This window comes from Mauremys reevesii, linkage group 7 (genome assembly GCF_016161935.1).
Source record: "Mauremys reevesii isolate NIE-2019 linkage group 7, ASM1616193v1, whole genome shotgun sequence".
NCBI classification, from domain to species: domain Eukaryota; kingdom Metazoa; phylum Chordata; order Testudines; family Geoemydidae; genus Mauremys; species Mauremys reevesii.
In genome coordinates this window covers 94,657,892-94,675,908 of record NC_052629.1, presented here as the reverse complement: position 1 = coordinate 94,675,908, position 18,017 = coordinate 94,657,892, and the positions used below count along the sequence as shown (strand labels likewise).

General features: G+C 50.5%; 1 protein-coding gene across 1 annotated transcript in view; it reads left to right on the top strand.

Annotated features, from left to right (window-relative positions):
• Positions 1 to 16,503: 16,503 nt before the first annotated feature.
• EHD1 (EH domain containing 1) overlaps positions 16,504 to 18,017 on the top strand; it is a 33,174-nt gene continuing 31,660 nt past the window's right edge. The window contains exon 1 of the mRNA XM_039481189.1: positions 16,504 to 16,626. Coding sequence (XP_039337123.1) covers positions 16,566 to 16,626 — 61 coding nt within the window. The 5' untranslated portion in view covers positions 16,504 to 16,565. The remainder of the gene's footprint in view (positions 16,627 to 18,017) is intronic.

Genomic DNA, 18,017 nt, shown 5'->3' with positions numbered 1-18,017 from the left:
CTCAGCAGTGAGATGCACCTGCCTCTGCAGAGGGGTGCGGAGGCTGCTCATACAAGGATCCCTTGCCTGACACTGAGATGCAGCCACCTCTAAGATGGGGTACGGCTGCTGTTTAACAGCACACAGCAACACAACAGTTTGGGACGGGCAGTGAAGGGGAATCTGGTCTCCCATTGACATGGCATGGGGGATAGAGGAAGGCCGGATGGAATCAGCCCAGCTGGGATGTGCCCATCACCAAGTCCTAGTGTAAAGTAGCTTGGGATCTCAACAAGCCACACAGGCTTCAGAGCGCTTGGCCTTGTGATGTCATTGCAACCCCCCAGTGGCACAGCAATAGGAAGGGACAGAGGCCCACGCTGGAGTCAGGACTCTCCTAGGTGTCTGAACAGGAAGTAGATATGGCTTTTCAGTCTGCTATTCTGAGAATCAGGACTCCTGGGTTCTGTCCCTGAATTTGAGAGAAGAGGGGTCTAGGGGCTGTTAGGCATCAGGACTCCTTGGTTCCAGCCCTAGCTCTGGGAGGGGAGTGGGGTCTTGGGGTCAGAGCAGGCAGGCTGGGAGTCAGGACTCCTGGGCTCTATCCCCAGCTCCGGGAGGGGAATCTGGGGGGAATGGGGGGAGGGGGCTGCTGAATGTCAGGAATCCTGGGGTTTGCTGCCCCCATGTGAATTAATTTGTCTTACCAGAATCTCTGTGTTTCTTCCTCTATTTCCCTACCCAGCCTGGCCCATGTTCCTGTGTGCCCCTGTGTCCCCTCCCTGGCACTGGGTCCTGTCCCAACCGTCGCCCCAGGGTGCGGGATCCAGGCACAGTTTATGAAGGAGAAAGGTCTGGTTTATTTCCTTGCTCCTGTCCACACTTCTGGCCCGGGAGTTATTGGTTCATGGGGAATAAGGCTAAACCACCCACCAAGTGGGAGCTCCTCCCTAGAGATTGACTGGCATGGAAGCCCCCCACACCACTCCTTATAGCACAGCGCCCCCTAGTGCCACACTGGGGCACTGACTGCATGGGAGAGCACCCCCACCCTGCTCCCTGCAGCACCAGGAGCTTTTTCTATCTTGATCCCTGCTGAGATCCAATTAGGTCATTTGGGGCCTGGTACAATTAATAAAATCCTTAAATCTTTTTCAGAGTCCCCCCGTACATTTCCTTGAAACCCTGGATCTTTAGGCATCCAGCCCACAATCTGTCAGAGACCTTGGGTCCCACTGGATCAGAGTCCTTTTATTATGGCTCCTTATCAAGGAGCTGCCTTTAACAGCACTTGGCACCCCAGATGCCAAGGGGCGAAGTTCAGCTCCCGGCCTGGGTGCTGCAGGCAGTGCAGATCGTAAAGCAAGCAGGCTTCATTGCTTTATTGCCCCACACGCCTTATCACCCCAGCTTCCTTATTGCCGGGGAGCTGGGCTAACGATTCCGTGGATGGTGAACTTGTGACTCTGTGCCAGTTTCCGGGTGGCTCAGTAGGGGGATGTCTCCTCTCCCTGCCAATGCCCCAGTGCAGCACTAGGGGGCGCTTTGCAGCAGTGAACAGGATGAGGGGGCTCAGAGGGGGCGCTCTCCCCTTGCAGCCTGTGCTGTGCTGCCCTCGATGTCCCAATGCCATGCTAGGGGTGGCTGTGCTGCAGTGAATGGGTTGGAGGGCCATTAGGGGGCACTCTCCCCTCACAGTGAGTATTGATTTAACACAGTCTGGGCACATTGTCATTTGGGTAGCTCCATTCTGCATCCTTTATTCATTTTTCAGCAAATCTACTTCTCTTCCTGTCCTAAATGTTTGTACAGCTGCATCTCAGTGCCAGGTGAGGGATCCCAGTAATCCGCCTTTGCATCCCACTGCAGACAGCTACATCTCAGCACTGCACAAGGGCTCCCTGAATAAACAATTTCCATTTAGCTGGTGTTACAACTTCCACATTTCTGACCAGAAGTTTGAATCCACCAAAGAAAAGACTGTGAACCAGTCCCTGGGTTTATACTAAGTCCAGTGCTTGCTGGGACAAGATTCTGGAGTACCGTGTAGGTACATATGTAGCGCAGATATGATCAAGGCTTGTGGCTGTGTATCTCACTAGCAAGTCACAATGTCTTGATTTAAATTACTCCTAGTAAATTAGCCCAGAGATGGCTGCATCTCAGTGCTGAGGAGCACTCTCTGGGATGCTTTGGGATGCTCTAGAAATATTCGTATGATTTATTATTAGGCTAATATCAGAAGGAGGGAGAAACAACCCAGGAAAGGAGAAAAGACAAAGCTGTATCTGCTCCTGTGTTTGTATGGCACGTCGCATGTCAGGGGCAATTCCTGGCTGGTCCCAAAGCACTTCCATGATAAACATGAAGATCAATCCATAAATAATACTAATAATTGGTACTGGTTTTCTTATTCCTTCAGGTGTCCAATTCAGGATCCCCTGTCCCTGGCAAGTGACTATCTCTTTCCCCACCTGAGTCCGGCACACAGCTATCACCTCCCACCAGCGATGGACTATCCAAGCATCACCTGGAGAAATGCTTCCCCTCGAACTCGGATCCCGGAGTGCAGGAAGCCCCCATTGCACATGATCCACTGGGGCTGGAAGTGACCAACCCTGCAACACAAACCGCCTCCTGCCTAGTGGGAGACTGCCCCCTGCTGGAAGATGATGCCTATTGGATGTAACAGCAACTCCATGTGGAAGGTTTCATCCCTTTTCCAGTGGGGCTGCTGTTATTTTTGATAGGCTGTCAGGAGCATCGCATGGAGCAGGGGGCAGGAGTGGGGAACATCAGCTAGAGAGTGCTTGGGGTTGGGGGTAGGAGATGCTGGGTCGAGCCCCACCCCCACCCCCAGAGGGTGTATACTGGCTAGGGCCTCTAGGTATTACTGTAATACTCAGAATAATGCACATACCATAATGGGGATCCTAAGCTCAGTTGGGGCCTCTGGGTGCTACCATAATATTATTAATAATGCACACATAATAGAACCCCAATCTCAATCAGGGCCTCTAGACACTACCATTCTACCACTAATAATATCACTCCAGAAGGAGACCCTGATGTGGGTTAGGTCCTCCTACTGTTACCATAATACTGCTAATAATGTGCATCTCACAATGGCATTGGGCCCTCTAGATACAACTTTTATACTACTACTAATGTGCACCCCCTAATGGGGCCCCGATCGCAGTTGGGGCCTCTAGGAGCTACCATAATATTACTAATAGTGGGCATGACATAATTTGTTCCCCCTCCAAATGGTACGGTAATACTGCTAATAATGCACAAGCTTTAATGAGGCCCAATCTCAGTAATACACTTAACACAAGCTGACAACAGCCAGTCCCATGCTGGGAATCAAGCTGGAGCAGGGCGGGCGGCTCTGCCGGCAGGGCAGCGAGGCGCTGCGCGCCGCGCCCGGGTCGGTCTTCCGGCGGGTCCTCTCCTCGCTCGGTTGAGCTCCTGCCGCGCTGCCTGCGGTCGGTCCGTCCGCTCCCTCCGGGCTCCGGGACCCTGCGCAGGCGGCGGGCGCGGCTCCACGCGCCATGCCGCCCCCCAGGAAAGCGGCGCCCCGCGCCTGCTTGGCGCGCTGGGGTCTAGAGCCGCCCCTGAGCTGGAGATTCAGAGGGCTTGGCCAGCTCTCCCTTGTCTGTTGTTCTAGACAGTGGGGCGGTGGGTGAGCAATGACAGGAGGGGGGCTAGGGAGCCGGCTTTCCACCTGAAGCAGGGCTGGAAAGCGGCTCTGGGACACAGTGGCTTTAAGACTGGATGGGGGCAGGGCAGATAGGGAGCAGCCCCCCAAGACCCAGTGCACAGGACTATGACCTATGAATTGACAGCCAGTCCTTCTGCCACCTCCTGGCTGTCAGTTCTGTAGGGCACAGGTATGTTCACCTCCATGACCTCGGCATGGTGATGGGCGGGTGTGCCAGGGAGCGAGGGGTTACGTGGGGCTGGGGTGGGGGAGATGGGGAAGACCTGAGAAGGGGAAATAAACTGGATTCCCAGCAAAGACGTGTGAGTCTCCTTATTGGCTCTACAATCCGTGAGGGAGGCTGGGGGGAGCTTTTCACCAGCATCTTCTGGGCACCACGGGGTTAATGGTATAGCAGGAGTCCCAGATACCAGACCCCTACCTCATTAGCTGCACACTCTGGGGGATGGGCAGGGGGAGCCAGGCTCTGAGACTCTGGGGGAACTCATGGGAACACAAGCATCAACCCCCATCCCAGGACCACAACTACTCACCCCAGCCTGGAACCCCTCCATCCTGAGGGCTGGTGCCAGGCTGAGGGGTGTGCCAGGAGCTATGGGTCAGGCCAGGCTTGGGGGGAGTGTGTGCCAGGAAGTACAGGTGAAGCCAGGCCTGGGAGGGGTGTGTGCTAGGAGGTCTGGGTCAGCCAAGGTAGGTAGGGGTGTGTGTGTGCGCGCGGGCCAGGAGGTCTGGGTCAGGCCAGGCTGGGGGGGTGCCAGGAGGTATGGGTCAGGCTAGGCCTGGGGGGAAGGGTGTGCCAGGAGGTCTGGGTCCGGCTGGGGTGTATGCCAGGAGGTTTGGATCATGCCAGGGGGAGAGGGGCAGGAGGTCTGGGTCAGACCAGGCTGGAAGGGTGTGTGTGCCAGGAGGTCTGGGTCAGGCCATGAGGTCTGGGTCAGGCCAGGCTGGGAGGGGGTGTGTGCCAGGAGGTCTGGGTCAGGACATGAGGTCTGGGTCAGGCCAGGCTGGGAGGGGGTGTGTGCCAGGAGGTCTGGGTCAGTCCAAGCTGGGGGGGTGTGCTAGCTACGGGTCAGGCCAGGCTGCTGCTTGGGGGGTTTCCAGTCCCCCCCCCCTCCAATCATGATAATCCGGTTCCCCCGCCAGTGAATAGAGTACACCAAGCCCTCCCTGCAGTAACCAACTGTCTCCACCAGGCGGCGCGCTAAACTCGCGTTTGTCCAAGGTCTCACAAGACGCTAGCGGTTAGCAGAGCTGAGGTTAGAAGAACCCAGGAGTCCTGACTCTCAGGTGCCCCTTCTCCCGCTCTGACTCACTAGGCTACCCCACTCCCCTCCCAGAGCTGGGAATAGAACCCAGGAATCCTGCTGTAAGCAGTGGGGAAGGCTCCCCCTCAGGTGACACAAAGGGGACATGTGGCCCCCGCCCAGGCTGGAGTTTAGCTGGTGCTCCCTGGGGTAACGGGGTTCCCTGGCCAGCACCCCTCCCCCCCCGTGGTCAGTGGAGGCTGGCTGGGCTAGGCACGGGGAGGAGGATATGAGCTCATGGGGTGTTGGCTGCTCTCTCCTGCCAGCTGCTTTGCAGTGAGCTCAGCACTGGGCTATGACAGGCCATGGCCCCGGGGATGGGAGTGGGGAGGGGTTTCATATGATGGGAGGAAGGGGTTGGGGCTGGGGCTGCAGCTGCTCAGAGGCTAATACACGTGGCTTCCTCCTTTGGACTCCAGCCATGCTAGGGAGTGGGGCCTAGTGGGATAGAGCTGTGGCTCTCAACCTTTCCAGGCTACTGTACCCCTTTCGGGAGTCTGATTTCTCTTGCGTACCCCAAGTTTCACCTGACTTAAAAACTACTTGCCTACAAACTCAGACGAAATACAAAAGTGTCCCAGCGCAGTTACTGAGAAATTGCTCACTCTCATTCCAGCTCTGGAAGAGGAGTGTGGTCTAATGGTTAGAGGGGGGGGGGCGCTGAAAATCAGCGCTCCTGGGTTCTGTCCTCAGCTCTGGCAGAGGAGTGTAGTCTAATAGTTTGGGGAGGAGGGGGGAGGCTGTGAGTTAGAAACTAGGATTGCCAACTCTCCAGGAATTAAAGATTATGTCATGTGATGAAACCTCCAGGAATACATCCAACCAAAATTGGCAACTCTAGTCAGGATTCCAGGGTTCTCTTGCTAGGCTCATATGAGTATGACCATGAGATGAACTGGATGAGTAAATATATTTGTGTAAGTGTTTGCAGGACCAGGGAAGATTTGATCTAGCAGAACATATGGGAGTATCTAGAGGCCCTGACCAAAATCAGGGCCCCCATCTGGCCAGGAACCACACAGCCAAGATTGGGGCCCCTTGTGCCAGGCACTGTCCAGAAACACAATCTCTGCCATGAAGAGCTCACAGTCAGGGCTGCCTCCAGTTTTTTTGCCACCCCAAGCGGCAAAGAGGGTGGGGGAGAAAAAGCTGATCGGTGGCAGTTCAATCACGCCGCTTCATTCTTTGGCAGCAATTCGGCCATAGCTCAAAGAGGAAGAGAGGGACTGAGGGTCTTGCCGCCGAAGATCTGGACATGCCGCCCCTTTCCATTGGCTGCTTCCTTCGCTGGTGCCTGGAGCTGGCCCTGCTCACAGTCTAAGCAGACCAAGGCAGGATTATTCCACCCCATTTTACCTCTGGGGAAATGGAGGCACAGTGTCTGACCCAAGGTCACACAGGCAGTTTTTGGCAGAGATGAGACTAGAACCTAGCTTGTCTAGCTCCCCATCAAACACCATAACCACAAGCTCATCCTTTAATAGCCTGGGCATAGGGCTAATTGTTCCCACCTACTGTCCTCTGCCGGTGCTGACCATGGGATGAGAGCTGTCCTGAGACATCATCTGGAGCCAGGATTTTATGGAGGAAGCAGCCATTCTGCGGGGCAAACATCCCAGCCTTGTTTACAAGGTGTGACCAGCCAGATGGGCTAGGGAGAGGGGGCAGTAGAAGCAGGAGCAGAGCCAGTGAAACAGCTGAGAAGGAGTAGGTGTTGCAGTGGAGAAGGCTCTTGCACCTTGCTCTGTGCTAATACCCCCCTCAAACCCCTCTGCATTCACTGTAGTGTCCCTGTGCCCCAGGGCCCTTGATCTCCCTCTCCTCGCATATCAATACTTTCCACTTTCTCCATTGACTGCGGCACAAGAGCCCCCTTCTATGGTGCTACAGCACTCCATGCTGGGGGAGAAGGGCACGCAAGAGCTTCTTTCACTGCAGCCCCCACCCTCAATTTCTCTGGGATCTGGATTATTTAACTCCGAGAGGAGCTGTGAGTTTGGGGCTCTGCCAGCATCATGATAAGGGTTAGGGCTGGGTCCCTCCCGATCCCAGAGAGGAAGCATATTAGCATGTTACATGAGCAGGGGAACATTTGCTGTTTGGGCAGGGAAGTTTCCTGGTTTTCAGAGCTTGTTAGGGAGTCTAAACTCCTGAGTTCTGCCCTCAGCTCTGGGAGAGGAAGCGTCAGAGCTCCTGAGTTCTATTCCCAGGTCATGGAGAACACTGCTCACCCCCTGCTGAGTGCATATGGCCTGCAGGATTCTGAGCAGATGTTGAGCAAATGTTGTAGGGGTCGGGATTCTGCCTAAGACCCTATTGTCTGAATCTCACTCCATGGCCATTTTCTAATTAGATGGAGTCTTCTGTCTCCCTCCAAGCTGGTACTTTCCCCTACAGGTGGGGACATTAACCCCAAAGTCAAAGCCAAATCCTAACACACTTGTTCCATGCTGCCTCCCTTCAGTTGGACACAGGGTCATCCTTCACTTCCTGTCTTAAACTGATGCTGCATGCAGCAGCCCCTGTCCCCCACCCCAGAGGCTGCTGCATCTCAGCATTAGGGGAGGGGCCTCTGTGTAAACAGCCCCCCACATTCCACCCCAAAGGTGGCTGCATCTCCTCACCAGGTGAGGGAATCCCTGGATACTCACCGTGGCCCACCCCCACGGCTGGGATCCCTTTATAAACAACGCCCACCCCACGCCAGGGGTGGGTGTAGCTCAGCCTCCACAAAGTTCAGCTGGATCCTTGAGGGGGCGGGAGAGGGGAATGACAGGGCATGAGAATTGCAAAAGCCTTTTGCAATCCCCAGGGGTCAGTGAGAAGCACAAACAGGGAGTGGTCAAGCCTGAATTCTTCTGCTGGTTGGAATGTGAGCCAGGAGGGTGCATGGCTGGGCAGGGTTTGAGGAATCCTTGCCATGATTCTCTCCCTGCGAGTCCTTGCTTTTTACTGCCTGCTTCCCCGCTCCTTCCCCAGCTCTGCCATGAGCTACAGTTTTCCTTTGCTTGGGAGCCCGGACAGCAAACTTTTAATAGCGGAAAAAATGAGGCACTGGCCCCTTCAGGGGAATCCGCAGCCTCTCTCCTCCTGTTCTCCCTTATTTGGAAGGACAACTGGGCTGATTTTGTTCTGGTTTCTTGGCTTGGGTTCTCAGAGGCATTTTTAGCCATCAGTATTTAATCCCCACGCAGCCCAATGGCATCCCCCATTCCCACAGCCAGCTGGAAGGGTCCTCTGGGACAAAGGCTGGTGCAATGAGATCTCTTTGGAGTAGGGCTTTGCAAAGAGCATTGCTTGCAAAGCTAGCCCTTTAATGTGGTTAGAGACATGGATATGGCTGGGCTGGATCAGACCCATGGGCCCATGCAGCCCAGTATCCTGTCTCCAACATTAGCCATCATCAGACGCTTTGAGGGGAGGTGCAAGAAAACTCTCTAATGCACAAGCATGGAGCAGCTGGCCCCATGGGCCAGCAGTCAGGTCAATTCTCTTTCCATTCCAAGGGACAGTAATAAATGTAACCCCAGGGTGGGCAGTGGAGTGGGGAGCCCCAGCACAGGATTGTTCTATATAGCTATCCCTCACGCCTCCCGAGAAGGGCAGGGTGGTCTAGTGGGTAGGGCTGAGGTTTGGGACACCTGTTTTCTATTCCTGGCTCTGCTGTGCGACCTTGAGCAACATTCCTTTTCTCTTTTCTATCCCCTCCTGCTGGTATTGTAAACTCTTTGGGGCAGGGACGGTCTCTCACTCTGTTTGTGTGTGCAGTGCCTGGCACAGTGGAGGCACCAATCTCCGTCAGGGTCTGTGCAATGCCTGGCCTGACACTACTCCAGTCTCAGCTGAGACTTCTAGTTACTAATGACAGGTTTCAGAGGAGCAGCCATGTTAGTCTGTATTCGCAAAAAGAACAGGAGTACGTGTGGCACCTTAGAGACTGGGGCTACGTCTTCACTACCCGCCATATCGGCGGGTAGCAATCGATTTCTCGGGGATCGATATATCGCGTCTCATCTAGACGCGATATATCGATCCCCGAATGAGCTCCTGTCAACTCCGGAACTCCACCAACCCAAACGGCAGTAGCGGAGTTGACGTGGGGAGCCGCAGACGTCGATCCCGCGCCGTGAGGACGGTAGGTAATTTGATCTAAGCTACGTTATTCACGTAGCTGAAGTTGCGTATCTCAGATCGATTTCCCCCCCGTAGTGTAGACCAGCCCTAACAAATTTATTTGAGCATAAGCTTTCATGGGCTAAAACCCACTTCATCAGCTACATGCAGTGGAAAATACAGTAGGAAGATATATATATACACAGAGAACATGAAACAATGGGTGTTACCATACACACTATAAAGGGTACGTCCAGACTACCCGCCGTATCGGCGGGTAGCAATCGATTTTTCGGGGATCGATATATCGCGTCTCATCTAGACGCAATATATCGATCCCCGAACGCGCGCCCGTCGACTCCGGAACTCCACTGGAGCGAGCGGCGGTAGCGGAGTCGACGGGGGAGCCGCGGACATCGATCCCGCGCCATGAGGACCCGAGGTAAATCAGTCTAAGATACTTCGATTTCAGCTACGCTATTCACGTAGCTGAAGTTGCGTATCTTAGATCGATACCCACCCCTAGTGTAGACCAGCCCAAAGAGGGTGATCAGTTAAGGTGAGCTATTACCAGCAGGAGAGAAAAAAAACTTTTTGTAGTGGTAATTAAAATGCCCCTTTTCCAGCAGTTCACAAGAAGGTGTGAGGAACTGTAGGGGGGAAGAGTAAACATGGGGAAATAGTTTTATTTTGTGTAATGACCCATCCACTCCCAGTCTTTATTCAAGCCTAATTTAATGGCATCCAATTTGCAAATTAATTCCAATTCAACAGTCTCTCATTGGAGTCTGTATTTGAAGTTTTTTTGTTGTAATATTGCGACTTTTAGGTCTGTAATCGAGTGACCAGGGAGACTGAAGTGTTCTCCAACTGGTTTTTTGAATATTATAATTCCTAACATCTGATTTGTGTCCATTTATTCTTTTACGTAGAGACTGTCTGGTTTGGCCAATGTACATGGCAGAGGGGCATTGCTGGCACATGATGGCATATACCACATTGGTAGATGTGCAGGTGAACGAGCCTCTGATAGTGTGGCTGATGTGATTACGTCCTATCATGGTGTCCCCTGAATAGATTTGTGGACAGAGTTGGCAACAGGCTTTGTTGCAAGGAAAGGTTCTTGGGTTAGTGCTTTTGTTGTGTGGTGTGTGGTTGCTGGTGAATATTTGCTTCAGGTTTGGGGGCTGTCTTTAAGCAAGGACTGGCCTGTCTCCCAAGATCTGTGAGAGTGATGGACCGTCCTTCAGGATAGGTTGTAGATCCTTGATGTTGCGCTGGAGAGGTTTTAGTTGGGGGCTGAAGGTGACGGCTAGTGGCATTCTGTTACTTTCTTTGTTGGTCCTGTCCTGTAGTAGGTGACTTCTGGGTACTCTTCCGGCTCTGTCAATATGTTTCTTCACTTCAGCAGCTGGGTATTGTAGTTGTAAGAATGCTTGATAGAGATCTTGTAGGTGTTTGTCTCTGTCTGAGGGGTTGGAGCAAATGCGATTGTATCGTAGAGCTTGGCTGTAGACAATGGATTGTGTGGTGTGGTCTGGATGAAAGCTGGAGGCATGGTAAGTATGAAAGTATGGTAAGAAAGTATGAAAGTATGGTAAGAAAGCTGTTAAGTATAGCGGTCAGTAGGTTTCCGGTATAGGGTGCTGTTTATGTGACCATCACTTATTAGTACTGTAGTGTCCAGGAAGTGGATCTCTTGTGTGGACTGGTCCAGGCTGAGGTTGATGGTGGGGTGGAAATTGTTGAAATCATAGTGGAATTCCTCAAGGGCTTCTTGACAGCTCTGGGGTCCCCTCACCTGCCCATGCAGCTCAGAGTTTCCGGGTCCCCCCACTGTCCACGGAAGCTGGGAAACTGTGGGGGCCCCCACTGCCCATGGTGACTGAGACCTGTGGGGCCTCCCATCATCCGCAGAGCTCCAGGGCCCCGCCAGCTCACAGCTCCATCCCTGCCACCCCGGGGCTGAAGCAGAATATGTCACAGAGGTCTCTGGAAGTCACGGAATCTGTGACCTCTGTGATGTAATCTTAGCCTTATTGATAGGCCTCTTCAAAAGGCTCCATATCTCTCCATCTGGAATAGACTGGCCTTGTCAAGGTTTCTCTGGCTTTTCAACCCAGAACAACAAAATGGCTGTTAGGATGTAAAATGGGAACTAGGCTATAAAAATGGAAGTCATTTCACAAAGCAGACTTCACAATGTGATCTTCCCCTGTCAGTCAGGATGCCTGGGTTCAGTTCCTGGCTGTACCCCAGACACTTATTTTGGGCCAGGGTTTCAAGGGTTTCAAGCCCTGATCTTTATGGAAAATATGCAAAGCCCTACTCCACAGAGATGGCCAATTCTTTTGGTGCCTAAAGGGGAACCCATAATTGCTCCGTGCCTCAGTTTTCCCTCTCTGCAAAATGGGGATAATGGTACATCCCTATTTCACAGTGGGGAGTGCAAGGATAAATACATTAACAATGGCAAGGTGGTTAGATGCTACAGTCACGGGGTCATGTAAGTACATAAGAACGACCATACTGGGTCAGACCAATGGTCCATCTAGCCCCATACCCTGTGACAGTGGCCAGTACCAGATGCTTCAGAGGGAATGAACAGAACGGGCAATTACAGAGTGATCCATCCCCAGTCATTCAGTCCCAGCTTCTGGCAGTCAAAGACTTAGGGACACAGGGTTGCATCCCTGACCATCTTGGCTAAGTAGCCATTGAAGGACCTATCCTCCATGAGATCAGGACCGGCTCCACACACCAGCTCAGCAAGCAGGTGCTTGGGGTGGCCAAGGGGAATAGGCAGCACGTCGGGCTCTTTGGCAGCAATTCGGCGACGGGTCCCTCGGTCCCTTTTGGAGGGAAGGACCTGCTGCCGAATTGCCGCCGAAGAAGAAAGTGGCGCGGTGGAGCTGCCGCCGATCGTGATCGCAGCCTCTTTTTTTTTTGCCGCTTGGAGTGGCAAAAACCCTGGAGCCGGCCCTGCGTGAGATTATCAAATACTTTTTATAATCCAGTTATAGTTGTGATCTTCACAACCTCCCCGGCAATAAGTTCCTCAGGTTGACTGTGCGTTGTGTGAAGAAATACTTCCTTTGGTTTGTTTTAAACCTGATGCCTATTAATTTCATTGGGTGACTTCCTTATTCACTTTCTCCATATCATTCATGATTTTATTGATCTCTCTCATATCCCCCTCTTAGTCGCCTCTTTTCCAAGCTGAACAGTCCTAGTCTTTTTATTCTCCCCTCGTACAGAAGCTGCTCCATCCCCTTAATCGTTTTTGTTTCCCTTCTCTGTACTTTTTCCAATTCTAATACAGCTTTTTTGGGATGTGGTGATCTGAACTGCATGCAGTATTCAAGGTGTGGGCATCCTATGGATTTATATAGTGACATTATGATATTTGCTGCCTTATTATGGTTCCTAACATTCCGTTAGCCTTTTTTGACTGCTGCACATTGAACAGATCTTTTCAGAGAACTATCCACAATCACTCCCAGATCTTTCTTGAATGGTAACAGCTCATTTAGATCCCATCATTTTGTATGTATAGTTGGGATTATGTTTTCCAATGTGCATTACTTTGCATTTCTCAACACTGAATTTCATCTGCCATTTTGTTGCCCAGTCACCCAGTTTTGTGAGATCCCTTTGTAGCTCTTTGGAGTCTGGCTGGGTCTTAACTCTCATGAGTAGTTTTGTATCAGCTGCAAATTTTGTGACCTTACTGTTTACCCGTTTTTTCCAGATCATTTATGAATATGTTGAACAGCGCTGGTCCTAGTAAAGATCCTTAGGTGACATAACTATTTACCACTCTCCAATTTGAAAACAGACCATTTATTCCCAACCTTTGTTTCCTATCTTTCAACCAGTTACTGATCTATGAGAGGACCTTCTCTCTTATCCCATGACTGCTTACTTTACTTAAGAGCCTTTGGTGAGGGACCTTGTTAAAAGCTTTCTGAAAGTCTGAGTACACTATATGCATTGGATCACCCTTGTCGACATGTTGTTGACCTCTCAAAGCATGCTAATAGATTGGTGAAGCACGATTTCCCTTTACAAAAGCCATATTGATTCTTCCCCAACAAACAAATCCTGTTCATCTATGTGTCTGAAGTTAGGCTTACTGGCCTCTAATTGCTGGGATCACCTCTGGAGCCTTTTAAAAAAAAATTAAAAATTGGTTGTGATGGGTTGAGTCACAGATACCCCCTTGGGACTGCCACCTAATGTGCTGAGACTACCTCTGAGCATGTTTTCCCTGGCAGCTTGGGACTTCAGTGACCTGCCTGGTTTGAGCCAGACATGCTAGCCTGCTGCAAACACAGACTCGGGTCTGAACCATGTCCCCCAAAAGCTGCAGGCTTAACTGAAAACAGCTTAAGAAGTGCTCCTGTCTCCAGCACCCAGACACCCAGTTCCCAATGGGATCCAAACCCCGAATAAATCCATTTTACTCTGTATAAAGCTTATGCAGGGTAAACTCATAAATTGTTCGCCCTCTATAACACTGATAGAGAGATATGCACAGCTGTTTGCTCCCCCAGGTATTAATTACTTGCTCTGGGTTAATTAATAAGTAAAAAGTGATTTTATTAAGTATAAAAAGTAGGATTTAAGTGGTTCTAAGTAATAACAGACAGAACAAAGTAAATTACAAAGCAAAATAAAACAAAAACACGCAAGTCTAAGCCTAATATAGTGGGAAACTGAATACAGATGAAATCTCACCCTCAGAGATATTCCAATAAGCTTCTTTCACAGACTAGACTCCTTTCTAGTCTGGGCCCAATCCTTTCCCCGGTACAGTCCTTGTTCCAGCTCAGGTGGTAGCTAGGGGATTTCTCATGACTGCAGTCCCCTTTGTTCTGTTCCACCCCCTTTTATAGCTTTGGCACAAGGCGGGAGAATCTTTTGTCTCTCTGGGTCCCCACCCCTCCTTCTAAATGGAAAAGCACCGGGTTTAAGATGGATTCCAGTACCAGGTGACATGGTCACATATCCTGTGAGACTCCCCAAGCCTTCATTCTTCCCAGCCTGACTCACAGGAAGGCTTGCAAGTAAACAGAGCCATCTACAGTCAATTGTCCTGGTTAATGGGAGCCATCAAGATTCCAAACCACCATTAATGGCCACACTTTGCATAACTACAATAGGACCTCAGAGTTATATTTCATATTTCTAGTTTCAGATACAAGAATGATACATCCATACAAATAGGATGAATATACTCAGTAGATTATAAGCTTTGTAACAATATCTTACAAGAGACCTTTTGCATGAAGCATATTCCAGTTACATTATATTCACATTCATTAGCATATTTCATAAGATCATATGGAGTGCAACATCACACCCTCCTCCTGAACTTACTGCCAGAGACTTGGACACTGCCCATGGTGGAGGCAGTATACCTAAAATTCCTCTTTGGGCTCCCCTCTGGGGCAGACACTCCTGTGTCCCCAAAAAGGGAAGGTGACCCTGATCTAGCTGTGGGCTCACAGCTACCAGCTCTGACAAACTCTTCTCTGGCCAGCAAAATCCACCTCCCTCCCCTTCACTCAGGTTGGGCTTGTTTTCAGGTACAGAGTCCTTGGGGTCTGTTCCCACTGCAGCAGTCACCAGGACCCCAACTTCCACCTCCAGGATACATGTCTCTGTGCACCTCTTCCACTTCATTACAGCCAGTTCATGCTTCTGGGAGTCAGTTTGTGCTTGTCTCTTGGCCTCAATTGCTTTGTCTTTTAAGTCCAGGGTTTGCTGGTGGGCAGCCTTTTCTTTTTCCAGGGCAGCCTTTTCCCAGGCAAATTGCGCATCAATTTCCATTTGTCTTCCCTTGAGACCATCACTCAATGACCTGGGATACCACAGAGAACCCCCTCCTGCCAGATTCATATTTGAGTTCCTTCTGAATTCTTGGGTGAATACCATCTGGTCCCCATGACTTATTACTGTTTAATTTATCAATTTGTTCCAAAACCTCCTCTACTGACACCTCAATCTGGGACAGTTCCTCAGATTTGTCATCTAAAAAGAATGGCTCAGGTGTGGGAATCTCCCTCACATCCTCTGCAGTGAAGACTGATGCAAAGAATTCATTTAGTTTCTCCACAACAGCCTTGTCTTCTTTGAGTGCTCCTCTAGCGCTTTGATCATCCAGTGGCCCCACTGATGTACTTAAAAATATTTAAGGCATCCTGCTTCTGATGTACTTAAAAAATTGTTTTGTTTGCTGTTTGGTTTTTATTCTTTTACTAGTTGCTCTTCAAATTCTTTTTTAGCCTGACTAATTATACTTTTACACTTGACTTGCCAGAGTTTACGCTTCTTTCCATTTTTCTCAGTAGGCCTTAACTTCCAGTTTTTAAGGATGCCTTTTTGCTTGTAACTGCTTCTTTTACTTTGTTGTTTAGCCATGGTGGCACTTTTTTGGCCCTCTTTCTATGCTTTTTAATTTGGGGTTATACATTTGAGCCTCCATTATGGTGTTTTTTAAAAGTTTTCATGCAGTTTGCAGGCATTTCAATTTTGTGACGCTAACTTTTAATTTCTGTTGAACTGGCTTCCGCATTTTTGTGTAGTTGCCCTTTCTGAAGTTAAATGCTAGCGTGGGGTAACTATGTAGACGGTCCCCAGAAGACAAACTAAAGGCTTGATCCCACACACGTTGACAGATGATTCCCAGCGACTTGATGGGACCCTTTTCACTGGCTTCAATGGGCATTGGATCACACCCTAAGTGAACTGCTTCCCCTTTGGAACAAGCAGTTCGCCAACACTTGGGGCCTTGCCAGGCTGTTTCTGAGAGGAGGAGGAAGAAGAGGATGTGAGGTGGGTTATGTTTTCTGGTGCAATCTTATTTATTTGCAAAGAATGTCCACACTGTCCTGTGTCCCTGATCACAGCAGGAACAACCAACCAGCAGTGTTCGTGCTCAGTTTCCAAGCCTGCCTCTCCAGTCAGTCCTAGAAGATCTGTCTCTTTGCTGTCTCCCAAGGCTACGCTCACCTCTGCTCCTCTTGCTGTCTGCTGGCTCTCTGCCTCTCTCACATGGTCACAGACTCAGCTTGCCAAGCAATCCTCCAGCCCCTGCATTTGCAATCAGTCCCAGGGAAACCCTGCAGCCAACATGGCTTAGCCATGCTCATGCTTTTCCATGCAGCTGTTTGCCTTGGGTGGTTTCTGTTGTCTCCAGCTTTGTTGCTCCTTGCGTTTTTCCCGAAAGAAGGGTGGTTCGCACAGCCAGTGGCTTTAATCAGGCTGCCATTGATACCTGCCAGCATGAGTAGAATTGTCCGGGAGGAGGAACTGAAAGGAGCTGGGTGATGGGGCATAGCAGCAAGCCTTTACCTAACAGTGACTCATTCCAGAACTTTGCCGACTTCACCTGTGATGCAAGAGCCCACTGACAAAGCAAGGTTCCAGGTCGGTTGTTAATGACGCAGAGGAAGGTGAAAGGAGCGGCCAAAGGGGCCGAAATGGATGAGGGCAGCTCTGGTGAGGGTCGGGCCATCTCTCTTTGTGTATATATGTATATTTGGGGAGCTATAGACAGAGGCAGTGATAAAGGGGAAAATGTGTTTGTCCAGCACTGAGATTCTCCAGGAGGAGAAATGGCAGTGACTGGGCGGAGGGCATGATTCACTCCCAGACAGGAAACTCCTCAAACGCTAGAATAGAAACATGAGCGTGATCCTCCCTCAATCTCCTCAAATCTTTCTGTCCACCCATTGTCTCTTCCCTGTTTCCTAGAAACATCAGAACAGATCAGTCCAGGATTACTCCCTTCCCCACCACACTGAATCAAACCAATGGGCCCATCTAGCCTGATATCCCTCCTTCTTCCCACCTAAGATCACCCCACTGGGGGTAAGCTAGCCCAGTATTCCCCCACCCCTTTTCCCAGCAGTCCCAGATCAGACCCATGGATCAATCTAGCCATATATCTAGCCTGGTGTCAAGAAGACGGTATCAGGGGATTTGATGGGATGATGTCAGGCAGTTTGGGGGATGATTTGGAGTGGCAGCATCCAGCAGGATAGAATCAGAGAGCAACTGGGGGAATGGTGTCAAAAGATTGGGGGGACAGCGTCAGAGGATTTGGAGGGATGGTTTCTGGAGGATTTGGGGGATAAATTGGGTGGATTTGGATGACAGTGGCTGGAGGGCTGGTGTTGGGGGAATGGTATTCAGGAGGCTTGGGTGTTTAGGGAGGTAGTGTCAGGAAGTTGATGGGTCATTTCAGTGGACACTGTCGGAGTTGGGGTTTGATTTCAGTGAATGGTGTCAGTGGTTGGGGGGTTTGATTTCAGTGGCAGTGTTGGGGGTTGAGGAGTTGGTTTTGGTGGTCAGTGTTGGGGAGTTAATTTTAGTGATCAATGTTGGGGGTTATTTGATGGGCACTGGGGAATAGGCAGGTTGATTTCAGTGGGTAGTATCAGGGAGTGTGGGGTTGACTATTTTGGACAATGTCATGGAGTTTGGGGGTTGATTTTGGTGGTCAGTGTCAGGTGTTTGATTTGGTGGTCAGTGTTGGGGAGCTGATTTAGGTGGGCATTGTCCAGGGATTGTGAATTGATTTCAGAAGGCAGTGTTGGGATTGGCCCGTTGATTTCAGTGGGCAGTGTTAGGTGTTTAATTAGGTTAGGGTGTCCAGATGTCCTGATTTTATAGGGACAGTCCTGATATTTGGGGATTTTTCTTATATGAGTGCCTATTACCCCCCACCTCCTGTCCTGATTTTTCACACTTGCTATCTGGTCCCTCTAATTTAGGTGGACAGTGTCAGAGGCTTTGGGGTTGATTTCGAGATAGAATTGCCAGTTTTGGTTGGAGGTTTCCTCACATGACATAATCTTCAATTAAAGATTAATCTTTAATTCCTGGAG